This window comes from Nothobranchius furzeri, chromosome 3 (genome assembly GCF_043380555.1).
Source record: "Nothobranchius furzeri strain GRZ-AD chromosome 3, NfurGRZ-RIMD1, whole genome shotgun sequence".
Taxonomy (NCBI): Eukaryota; Metazoa; Chordata; class Actinopteri; order Cyprinodontiformes; family Nothobranchiidae; genus Nothobranchius; species Nothobranchius furzeri.
Window position 1 is genome coordinate 83,288,560 of NC_091743.1, and position 11,931 is coordinate 83,300,490.

Below are 11,931 nucleotides of genomic sequence, written 5' to 3' on the forward strand. Positions count from 1 at the left end.
GGAAGCTCTTAAGCTTGCCTTGAAGAGATAATGGAGGCGAACAGTGGAGTCGCTCCACTTATATACTCACAGGGGTGCCCACCATTGGTAGGCGTACATTTAAGCTCTTCATGATTGGCTGATGCTGAGATCATCCTTCCAATAGCAGCTAGCTTAAGGGCTAAGACTAGATGAAATAGAACAATTGTTCCCTCTGTAATTCACCACTTGATGGGGTAAAAGAGTCAAATAAAAATACCTCAATAAAATTAAAAGTGAAAGACTGTTACAACCCCTAACCTTACTTACAGGGTTTTACACCCTTGGAAGCATCAGCAGAACCAACTGCTATTGAGTCTCTCACATCACTGTGAAGGAATGTTGTACCACTCCTTTTTTTACAGAATATGGTTTTCCAACATCTAGGTAAAGAGCCAATCCATGGTTCAGTTAAATATGAACAGTCATCCAGGCCCAGACCATCACTGCCACCACCGTGTTTGACTGATGGCATGACGCTTCAGTTAGTTTTACTCTAGATGAACAGGACAGACGCCTTCCAGAAACGTCTGTTTTTGATTATTCAATCCACAGAACATTTTCTCTGAAGTCTTTGGGTTCTTCAAGGACTTTTAGGAGGTAACTGAGACGAGTCTTTGTGTAATTCTTTGGTCAGAAGTGGTTTTGATCATAGAACTTTCTTGTGGAGATGATTTCAGCCTACTCCATGATGTCAGACAAGTTCTTCTGAAGTTATTCATGAAAGTGTTAGTTTACAAGCGTTGGTGTGAACATTTTTATTCATAAGTTAACATTAACTCACTAAAACAGAATTTTTTTTTAGTTTAATGAACAAAAACTTACATTCAAACTGACCTTACACTTTTTTTATAATTATTATTTTGTGTTATAATGACAGACAGGAAGAACAAAAATGGAAAGTGTATCTTCACACAGCTACCTTCAAATAAAACCTGGTAAAGACACAAGAAACAAGGTTCAGAAAACATCTCAGTACCAACTTTAATTGATTTTTGTGCCTACAAACAATCACTTTAGTATCTCTTTCTCATGAGCTTTAAATCTTCCATGAGACACAAGCGTTCACAATTGACCTAAATATTCTTATTTTACCATTTACCATTTAAATTATTATTTTACTGCCCCTTAAATAGGAAAGAAAATGGTACCAATGTCACATATAATCAACACACTCAACTAAAGGTATCTTTTCACCATATTAAGCTAACTCTCAAAAATGCTTTTGCTTTATATTCCCAATCAACCATTTTCTCAATGAATCAGATCAACGTTTCTGCTTCTGCCACCAGGATGTTTCGATGGTTATATGATTCCGAGCACCTAAAAAGATTTATAAAAGCACACATTATCACTTTTTTTGTTTGTACAAAAACTTAAATCAAATCACATCTTTGCTGTTTTTAGTCAGATTCCTGCCACTTAAGGGAAATATTAGCAAAATGGTGCTCCATATACACCATTATCATGGTCATACTTGTGATATATCAAGTGACTTTTAATTTTTTTAGGTTGTGCAGATAGGCTAACCTTCCAGCAATCAGATATCTACTCCGTTATTATAAAGAGAGGTGCAGCTACGGTTTGTCATTGAATGAAAAACTGATTCAGAAAACGGAATTTAACTTAAGTCATGAACATTGAATCATTACAATTCTAAAGTTGAATACATTTTTTAATGATCTATGTCATTAATTAAATTATTGTAATGCATTCTGTTCTAAATTTTTCTGACCTCATTTACTCCTCGTCTCCTTTTTTGTTCCTCCCCGTCTTCATTAGAGTGCCCTGCACCTGATGGAGATAGAAAGAGCCATTTTTCAAATTCATAAAACAAACATCCAAAGGAAACAAAGGTAAAGTTCTCGTAACTTGTTCTTCTTATTCAGTCTGTCAAAGAGGAACTTCACTCATTTTTTAATACATTTGCAGGGGTCTCTAGTAGGACTGAATGCCTTATAAGTCATACTCTGGGGAAAAAAATAGCTCAGGTGCGCCTGTTTCAGCACGGAGAATTTAGCCAGAGGAGAAAGAAGCTTCAGACGACAGGTTTTGGAGTCTTATTTCCTGATATCTGGACATCTCGCCTCAGATTGGCCAACATACACGACTCCACCACTGACTCTGTCTGCTTTACAATGTTGATGTTTTATCTCCACAAATAACTCAAGCCATGTTCAGAAAATCTGAGGCCTGTTTGGTGGATTCCTCCGATAAAGATTTAAAATAGAGTTTGAATTGAATTGAACTGAATAGAATTTGAATTTATTCAGTCAAAACATAATAATATAATCAATAACACATTACATTACATTACATTTAAAGTGACTGAAAAGGCTCAGGCCGAAGCAACATGCTTATATTGATGCCTGACCTTTTCAACAAATTAAACAAATTAATCTACCCCTTTAACACAAATCTGCACAATTTTAGCAAAATAGAAAAGAAGAAGAAGAGAAATATGCACCATTTAGTCAAATAAGTTCACAATACTCTTACATTTATAACACAACTTATAAATTCTTGTAACCATCAAAAATTATCATCAAAACCATCATTTTAAACAACAAAAGGATGGTTGAGTTAAATCACTGCATCTCAGACCGTAATACCAGCTAGATTTACCCAGCGTTGTAGTGACAGATCTCCTTAGGTCCGCATAAGCTGTTCAGAGTAAGATCTGCTGTTGGGCTACAGACGGCGTTCTCGCAGGTCTTTGGGAACTTCTTCGATTTACCAGGTAGTATAATTTTGCCTGCCAGGGGGTGATAGAAAGTTTATGCAAATACTAAATTAGAACACTAGTCAAATGTAAATCTAGAATTTAAGAAACAGATGTAAATTGTGTGTTACAACTTTTGTTTCAGGTCTTGCCTTTTTTAAGATTGACTCACCTGAGAATCTGCAGCCGCTGCCATCCAGGATTACACCGTTTTTCCAGTCAGCTAATCTGTAGGATCCTGTTATCACCGCATTGTTGGGCACCACAACATGAATGTTCTGGAAAACGAAGTTAGAAGGAAATCAAAACATGGTTAATTGTACAACACTGGGCTACAGCAAGTAACATGTAAAATTATTGAACCAATGGGAAATATCGTCTCTCGTCTCGTCTCATCTCCCTCCGCTTATCCGGGTCCGGGTCGCGGGGGCAGCATCCCAACTAGGGAGCTCCAGACCGTCCTCTCCCCGGCCACCTCCACCAGTTCCTCCGGCAGGACCCCAAGGCGTTCCCGGACCAGACTGGAGATGTAACCTCTCCAACGTGTCCTGGGTCGACCCGGGGGCCTCCTGCCGGCAGGACATGCCCGAAACACCTCCCCAGGGAGGCGTCCAGGAGGCATCCTGACCAGATGCTCAAACCACCTCAACTGGCTCCTCTCGATCCGGAGGAGCAGCGGTTCTACTCCGAGTCCCTCCCGAATGTCCGAGCTCCTCACCCTATCTCTAAGGCTGAGCCCAGCCACCCTACGGAGGAAACTCATTTCGGCCGCTTGTATCCGCGATCTCGTTCTTTCGGTCCTTACCCAAAGCTCATGACCATAGGTGAGGATTGGGACGTAGATCGACCGGTAAATCGAGAGCCTGGCTTTCTGGCTCAGCTCCCTCTTCACCACGACAGATTGGCTCAGCGTCCGCATCACTGCAGACGCCGAACCAATCCGCTTGTCGATCTCCCGATCCCTCCTACCCTCACTCGTGAACAAGACCCCGAGATACTTAAACTCCTCCACTTGAGGTAGGACCTCTCCCCCGACCCAGAGTTGGCAAGCCACCCTTTTCCGGTCGAGAACCATGGTCTCAGATTTGGAGGTGCTGATCCTCATCCCAATGGGAAATATCACTTCCTGTTTCCTTAAAGTCCTAATTAAAAAATGAGATCATACAGTAAACATTATTTGCCACCCCTCCAATTTACAGGACAGAACCAGAAAGAGCTGGTCAGGGGAAATCATTTCTGGTTTCTGCAGCTTAAACACCGTAAAAACAGGACTTGAATCACTTAGAGACGTTTTAAAACATCTGTACTCACAAGCATCGTCTCAGTGAAGAGGCTGGTTGGAATGAACTGCAGAGCTGTTTGTTTTCCAAAGTTGTAGATAATGTAAGTCAGCTGAACACAGATCAACAGAACTTTAAACACCTCTTGAATCAGATTGAAAAGAACAGTTTATCTGAAACTGAAACACTCACATGAGTCCTGGACGTGGCATCTTTCAGCTCAAACTTAAGAATACAGTGTGAGGTGGAATGGAAGTTTTTGAGCGTTTGATGGATCACTGATCCAGGACCTGTTGTCTTTTGCTGAACCTCCACTGTTGCTCGGTCAGCCTGCGGGTCGTACAGGTACATGCATTCTGGGATCAGTGCTCCGCATATCCTAACAACAGGATAATCAAAGATCATCTGTCAAAGAAAGAAGAACACACAGATATAAGTCACACACCAAACCTTTACCTTCTGTGGATTAAACTAACACATTTAAAAGCAAATTCATCCAAATGCTTTGAGGCTAGCAGGCAGCAGGAGCCTTTGGTGTTATTGTGGATTTAATTGTTTAATTCCCTGGAAGCTGAAAAAATTTACTAATCTGTTGTGTTGACACGGAGGCTTGTCAAGTTTCAGATGCTTTTAAAGCTTTTAATCTGAGAAACCTTCAGGTTCTAGGAAGATACAAATTTAAGAGCCAAACATATTTAAAAATTTATCCAGTTTAATATACTGATTATATTTATATGATATATTAAAGTAAAATCTCAAAACACCCAAACTTGTTGCTAGAATCACTAATAAAATTCAAATAAAATCTATGAATGAGCTTAATTTTTAATTTCTCTTCATATTCAGTCGAACAGCTGCTCAGAAATGCACAGGCCGTCGGGTAATTAAATGAGGATGAAAAGGTTAAAAACAATCTCATTTCACGCACTTGCAACTCAGTGTGTTGTATTCCAAAGTACGTGACAGGACAGGCGCTGTGGTCGACCACACCTGTACCAATAACCATCACACCCTGGTACAGGTGAAACTGGCTGCTGGTGACTGCAGGAAGAAAAAAGGAAATGAGACCTCATGTTTTCATCCATCACAGCCTCCCATAAGACACGTTTGTTCTTACCTGCCAGGAAGAAAACCAGAGCTCCTGACTTCAGCATGACGGACTCAAAGTAAACTGGTGGAGAAAAGAGAAGTTGGTAATCTCTGTTCTTTAGTTTAGTAAAATATACACAAAATTACCTAAATAAAGCCCAGTCTTATGCGTGGGCTAGAGTACGGTTGCATGAAATACATTTTAAACAAACAGAAAAACGATCTTACTGTGTGGAGGCAGGAGGAGAAGCTCTGCAGGAGGAGGTTGATGCTTCAGCTTACTATCAGGTGTGTCTCTGGCTTTTTGTGCAAGTCAGTTTGGTTCACGCCCCTAAAACACTGATGCCCCAGATTCCTGATCTTTATAATTTAGTGGAACTTGGTATTTAGGTCAGACACGTTGTGCAGCATTCACTTCTGAGTTGTTGGAGTTTGCTCAGATAACCAAACATTTTAAGTGCTTCAAAAGATTCAGTCACGTTTCACCAACCAGTTTAAAAGTAACTCAGAAAAAGCAAAAGACTTCTGCAGCTTTTATTGTTGGGTCCTTCTTTAGCCTCATCCATTTCATGATGTTTTTGTCGTTCAGAAAAATATGAGACTCACAAAAGCCTTGTTGATCTTCTTTCAACCTCTGTTCTTCTTAAGATTTTTGACCTAATTGGTTCATACTTTAAGGATGTTATTAATTTATTCTTCCAATCCATCATTGTGCTCTCTGTTTTCAAACATGTTGTTATTGAAACTATCATTAAAAACAGTATGGACTCCTCTCAGCCTAAACATGACAGGCCCATTTCTAAACTGCCCTTTATCTGTTTGGAATAAAGTTGTGGCTGATTAACGAATTGCTTTTCTGGAACTACACAAAAGTTTTGATAAGTTCTAATCTGGTTTTCATAAAAAGCATTCAACAGAAACAGCTTTGCTGACGTCATGATGGCTGTAGACAACGGGGAATTCACAGTGTTAGTGGCTTATTGTTAGATCTTCCTGCAGCTTTTGACACTGTTGATCACGGCACCTTAATTAACAGCCTTTGTGACTCGATGGGGATCTCTGGAACGGTTCTAGGCTGGTTTAGATCACACCTTTCTAACAGAAGTTACAGTGTCTGTATAAACCAAATCATGTCAAATTCTACCGATCTGTTCTGTGGGGTACCCCAAGGCTCTGTTTGGAGTCCACTGTTGTTTCTACTGTACATACACCCACCAAAACAGTATTTGTTTTTCACTTAAGAAACATCTCCAAAAGGTTGGTGTCAAAACATGAAATTGAAATGTTATTCATGCCTTTATCTCCTCCTGTCTAGATTAATGCAACACACTTTCACTTGTTTTAACAAAAAAGCCCTTGACCGCCTTCAGTTGGTCCAGAACTCTGCAGCAGGGCTCCTAACTGGAGCAAACAGAAGAGCACACATCCCCCCATTCTAATGTCTCTGCACTGGTTACCCGTTAACTTTAGAATATATTTTAAAATCCTGACTATAACTTTCAGGGCTTTACATGGTCAAGCTCCTCCCTATATTACTGAACTGCTAAAGCCTTATGCTCCAACCTGAGTCCTCACGTCCACCCACCAGAACCTTCTAGAAGTTCCAAAGACCAGATATAAAAGTCGAGGTGATCACTCCTTCCAGGTTGTTGCACCTTGACATTGGAATGAACTTCCTTTTCTTTTTACGTTGTATTGGTAGTTTGGACACATTATAAAGTAGCAGTAAACCTACCTTGTTTTTAATTTTCCATTTGTTTTATGATCTTTGTTTATATGGGTTACCGTGGAGCACTTAGTCAAAGTGCTATATGAATAAAACATTTCTTTCAGTTTAAAAATATGTTACTGATCTCTGGTTATAGACATTGTTTATAATGTTATCCTGTCCTAATTCTGTGTTCCGAGAAAAGACGGGACTTAACGACAGATGACATTGGCCTGATATGGTATATCAGTAATGAACATACGCTGCTTTTATAGATACCAAGAAGATACCACATTACCTCAATTGATGTGACATGTTTCAAGGCTGATCTCACAAAGATGTCACCATAAGTTACCTCAGGCTTGCACACACAGATTCACACTTATCTTTTGTACACTCAATAATAAGCATAAGAAAGCTTTTAGAAACAAAGCTAGTCATTTGTTTCTAAAGTTCAAACCACTGTCCAGGGACACAAAACCTAAGATGATAAATTGATCATGTGCCTTGAAGTGAGACGGTTGTTCAGGGAGATATCTAATCTGACTGTATCACAGGTGAATGACCATTACCTGTTATCCTTTAGTTTTCAACATATCTTCCAACAATGAGAATTCTAGTCAAAGTTCTGGAAAGGGGATGTTTGTCCTAGGAAAGTGTGTAATCTACCGAAGCTGAACGTCTTGTGTTTTCACCTTCATGAGCATTTCCTAACTTGGTCCTGTATATAAATGGTGTCATGGATATCACGGGAATGATGCCACTCTGTATGAGATCAATCCTGAGAGGACAAATGTTGATGATTGGAGCTAAAGCTCAAAGTTGCAGGACTCGTGCACACAAGGGCCAGTAATGTGTCACATCCTCTCAGTCTTCATCTTCCACTTAGTTCTCTACCTACAAATCCTCAGCCTAGAACTTCACTTCCCATCATCCCTCTCTCACCGCTTTTCCCCCTACGTCATCGCCGTCATTGATAAAAGGAGGAAGTACAAACCACATACTCACTCAGTCATCGATTTACGAATCTATGTCAGAGATTCGAGCTATCCAGCTCATCCCGCCAGCTGTTTATTTGAGCTTCCCAGCTCTTCAGGCATTTCGCCTCAGCTCAAAGTAAGTAAATTCCTTACTTTTCAGAACAACGCCGTGTTCCCGTTTACACTCAGGTTCGGCACCGTTGCTCCTAGATTAACTGCGTGGCCGCAGTCCCCAATGCTCGTTCTTCCGCATCTGGGTTCTCCCAACCATGCTACACTCCCACACCACCCACATCGGCGGTGTGAGACCCGATCGTTACATTATGCACCTGTGACTGGATCATTCTTGGCAGAACTTGAAACTCTACAAAAACAGGAAATTACCAGAACCTTAAAGGAGCCAAATCATGCCATTTTAAACCTTTAAGAACAAATGTAGGCACAATATAATGATAAAATATTACTGCTGGCATTAATGGGATGTCATTTAATCTAAAATATGAGTTATCTGGTCCCTCGTTCTGTGGGAACTTTACCGCCCATGTGAGCAATGACAGTGACACCTGGAGATGTGTGGTGGGGATGAATGACCCCCGTCATCTGAATTAGACCGGTGTTTTGTTGTTGGACAGGACTTCTGTGCTCCTCATGAACTGTCCATAAAGAACACCATGGTCAGAAAAAAAGGTGTCAATGTGCTCTTGGCACCAGGATACCTTAGGCTGCAGCCTGCAGCTCGATGATCGACTTTGTTGTCGTCTCATCTGACCTGCGGCCGCATGTCTTGGACACTCGGGTGAAGAGAGGGAGAAGTGACTTGGCTTTGGTGGTGGGGAGGATGCCGATCAGAACTGGCCCAAATGCATTGTGAGTGTCTGCTGGGAACGTCTGGCGGAGTCTCCTTACAGAAGAAGTTTCAATTCCCACCTCCAAAATGTTCCAAAGGAGGCAGAGGACATTGAGTCCGAGAGGACCATGTTTCTTGCAACCATTATCGAGGCGGCCGACTGGAGCTGTGGCCGCAGGGTCATCTTTGCCTGTTGTGGTGACATTCCCTGACCCCGCTGGTGGCCACCGACGGTGGTTGCAGAGACAAAAACCCAGGTGTGGGAGGAGTTTGGTGAGACCATGGAGCAAGACTTCCGTATGGTTTAGAGGAGATTCTGGTCCACCATCCAGCGCTTTGGAAGGGGAAAGCAGTGTGCTATCAACACTGTTTATAGTAGAGATGGTGTGCTCAGTATGTTGTGGATAGGTGGGCAGAGTACTTAAAAGACCTCCTCAATCCCACCAGCACGTCTTCCAGTGAGGAGGCAAAATCCAGGGACTTTGGGTTGGGCTCTCAATCTCTGGTGCTGAGGTCACTAAGGTGGTCAATTAGCTCCTAGGTGGCAAGACTCTGGGGGTTGATGAGATGTTGTGGGACTGTGTTGGCTGATGAGGCTCTGCCCTAAACTCGAGTTGTAATATCCATTTTAAAGTGTTTATTGAAAGCTAGAATTCTGCTCCAGCTTACCTTGAAGAAAATATGTAGCTGTTTATGCTTTCGAATGATGATCTGTTATGTTCAGTAGAATACATTTTACAATCATTACTTTATATTTTATTTCCAAAGTTTCATGTGATGAAACATGTTCGAAGTTACAAAACTTGGTACAAGTTACGCTGAATATTGTCCCAATCCTAGCTCCATATACTTGTCCGTGAAAAGTTCATCAACTCTGCATCAGCCAAGGTATTCCTTAAATATTAAGCAAATAAGCAGTAGTCTAACACTGTTGGTAAGTTCTGGTCGGCGCTCAGTTTCCTATTGAATGGAGTATGGCGTTAGATCCGTGCCACAACCCGTGCACGCGCATTGGGTCCACATCGCGCGTGTGAACGGGACTCGCGAGTGAAAATATACATGGCGAGAGGTCATTTGTGCACTGAGAGGGAGCAAACTGTGTCTGTGAGCGCACAAGGATGTGCACAAGTGACAAACCTGCGTGCGCGCGTTGCCAACGAGCACACGGCAGAGGAAAACGTGCGCGCGCGGCAGCCTCTCTGCGCGCTCGGTTTCTGACTCTGCTCGCTCGGCTGTTAGCTACAACAACAACTACTGAATATCAGATTTTTTTATATAGATATAGCTCCTATCATTTTGGTCCGACAGGAAGCCAATGGGCCAATGAGGTAGAGGGTAAAGTGCGGGCAAAACTAACCAATCAGAGGACAGAGAAGATCTGCCACAGGCCACCCCTCCATAGTGCCAAAACCCCTAACAGCCAAGCGAGCGGAGTCAGAAACCGAGCGCGCAGAGAGGCTGCCGCGCGTTGGCAACGCACACACGCAGGTTTGTCACTTGTGCACATCCTTGTGCGCTCACAGACACAGTTTGCTCCCTCTCAGTGCACAAATGACCTCTCGCCATGTATATTGTCACTCGCGAGTCCCGTTCACACGCGCGATGTGGACCCAATCCGCATGCACGGGTTGTGGCACGGGTCTAACGCTATAATGGAGCTCTGTGGGGCAGGGAGAGTGCTTAGCAAAAAAAATAAAAATAAAAAATAAAGACTTATTGCTCACTTTTACGGATTTCTGAAAAATCATACATTATTTCTGAAAGAGGAAAACTCCGGAAAGCAGCTTTCAGACGGAAAAGGGTAAAATGCCTTCAGGGATGAGGTCCTGCCTCAAGTGGTGGAGTATTCCGGGGTCTTGTTTACTAGTGAGGGGAGGATAGAACGGTTGGCGCTGCATCTGCAGTGAAGCGGGCATTGTACAGATCTGTCGTGGTAAAGAGAGCTGAGCAGGAAACACACAGCGCCGAACACATCAGGGTGTTAGTTTGCACATCAGAGATGAGAGTGTGTGACGCTGTGCCCACACTCATCTCTGTGATCGCAATTTAGCAGGGAGGAGATTGGCGCATGCATAATGCCTGGGACAATCATTACATAACACGATGGGATCTGTAAATATTGGTGGGGTCACATCTGTAAAAGAGGATAAATGAAAAATGAATAGCACTTCAGAAATATGAAGAGATGAGTAAAAACAAGACACGGGAGTGAGCCACTCGGACCTCTCTGTAATTCCTACTTTAAATAGCAATAATTAAAGTTATCCTAGTTCTAATTGAAATACATCATCTTTCTCCTTGCTACTTAACAGACCTCATTATTATTGCCACCCCATCAGCCTCACTTAGATCCTCTTCCCCCCTCCACTTTGTTGCTCCTCCTTCATGCCTCACTATGCAGAACAAAGCTTCAGTCTTTGGAACGCTCTCCCCCCAGACATCAGAAACAGTGACTGCCTCACCCTTTCCAAATCCGGACTCAAGACTCATCTGTTCAAACTGCTTATGACTTGTGACTGATTTGTTTTAATCTTGGTATTTTACGGTATTTTACTGTGGTTTATCTTGTGAATTGACCTTGGGTGTTTTGAAAGGCACTTTTAAATAAAATGTATTATTATTAATTGTATTCTAATTAGTCAAAATAGCAAATGAAGACACCAACAGCAATGTTATTACTATAGAAATTATTTTTAAGGTTACCCATAAAAACAACTGCTGGTAGGGATTAAGTTAGAGATAGTTTATCTCAGAATCCCTAAAAACCTAAGGTGGCCTTTTTAAAATGTATTAGGCAGACTGCATATGTAATCCAGATATCTATAACTCTAGTAGAGATTATCATTCCAGATATCCATAAGAACATTCTTACAAAAGGAACCTGTGCTACAGAACATAACAGTAACATCTCAGTTACTTTGATAGGTAACTACTTTTACAATGTGGTAACTGAATTACTAAGTCAATTACTTTTTGGAAAAAGTAATTTGTAACTTCAACTAATTCCTTTTTTAACATAAGATGCCCTCTGAGACTAGTTTCATGGGGAGGAGAAAGGCCTGGTGACTCACTTAATTACCATCAATGCTTTTGCAGGCTCTTCCAAAAAATCTGAACATTTGACGCGGAGACAGAAAAATGTACGACTGCTGCCAAAAATAGTTTTGGGGGGTATTTTTCACAAGGAAATAACAATATCACATGGTAAAAGTGGATTTTCCATAATATGGCTACTTTAAGTCTGAGTCTGAATGCACTTAACTGGTTTAAGGTTAGGGTTGTCGAGC

The 11,931-nt window shown here is 41.6% G+C and overlaps 1 protein-coding gene across 1 annotated transcript; it reads right to left on the bottom strand.

Moving 5' to 3' along the window:
* Positions 1 to 809: 809 nt before the first annotated feature.
* LOC107384653 (uncharacterized) lies at positions 810 to 5,420 on the bottom strand. Its single transcript, XM_015958012.3, has 9 exons — positions 5,338 to 5,420; positions 5,138 to 5,191; positions 4,949 to 5,061; positions 4,213 to 4,425; positions 4,052 to 4,132; positions 2,913 to 3,018; positions 2,644 to 2,773; positions 1,754 to 1,812; positions 810 to 1,341 (listed from the first exon to the last, which is right to left on the bottom strand). The coding sequence occupies exons 2-8, from the start codon at positions 5,172 to 5,174 to the stop codon at positions 1,797 to 1,799; spliced, it is 696 nt and encodes a 231-aa protein (XP_015813498.3). The 5' UTR covers positions 5,175 to 5,191; positions 5,338 to 5,420; the 3' UTR covers positions 810 to 1,341; positions 1,754 to 1,796.
* Positions 5,421 to 11,931: the final 6,511 nt, after the last annotated feature.

Coding starts and splice junctions, on each gene's coding strand:
- LOC107384653 (XM_015958012.3), bottom strand. CDS start 5,174: ATGCTGAAGTCAGGAGCTCTGGTTTTCTTCCTGGCAG. Junction 4,133..4,212: donor ATGCCACGTCCAGGACTCAT/GTGAGTGTTTCA, acceptor ATCTGTGTTCAG/CTGACTTACATTATCTACAA. Junction 2,774..2,912: donor CAGCGGCTGCAGATTCTCAG/GTGAGTCAATCT, acceptor ACCCCCTGGCAG/GCAAAATTATACTACCTGGT.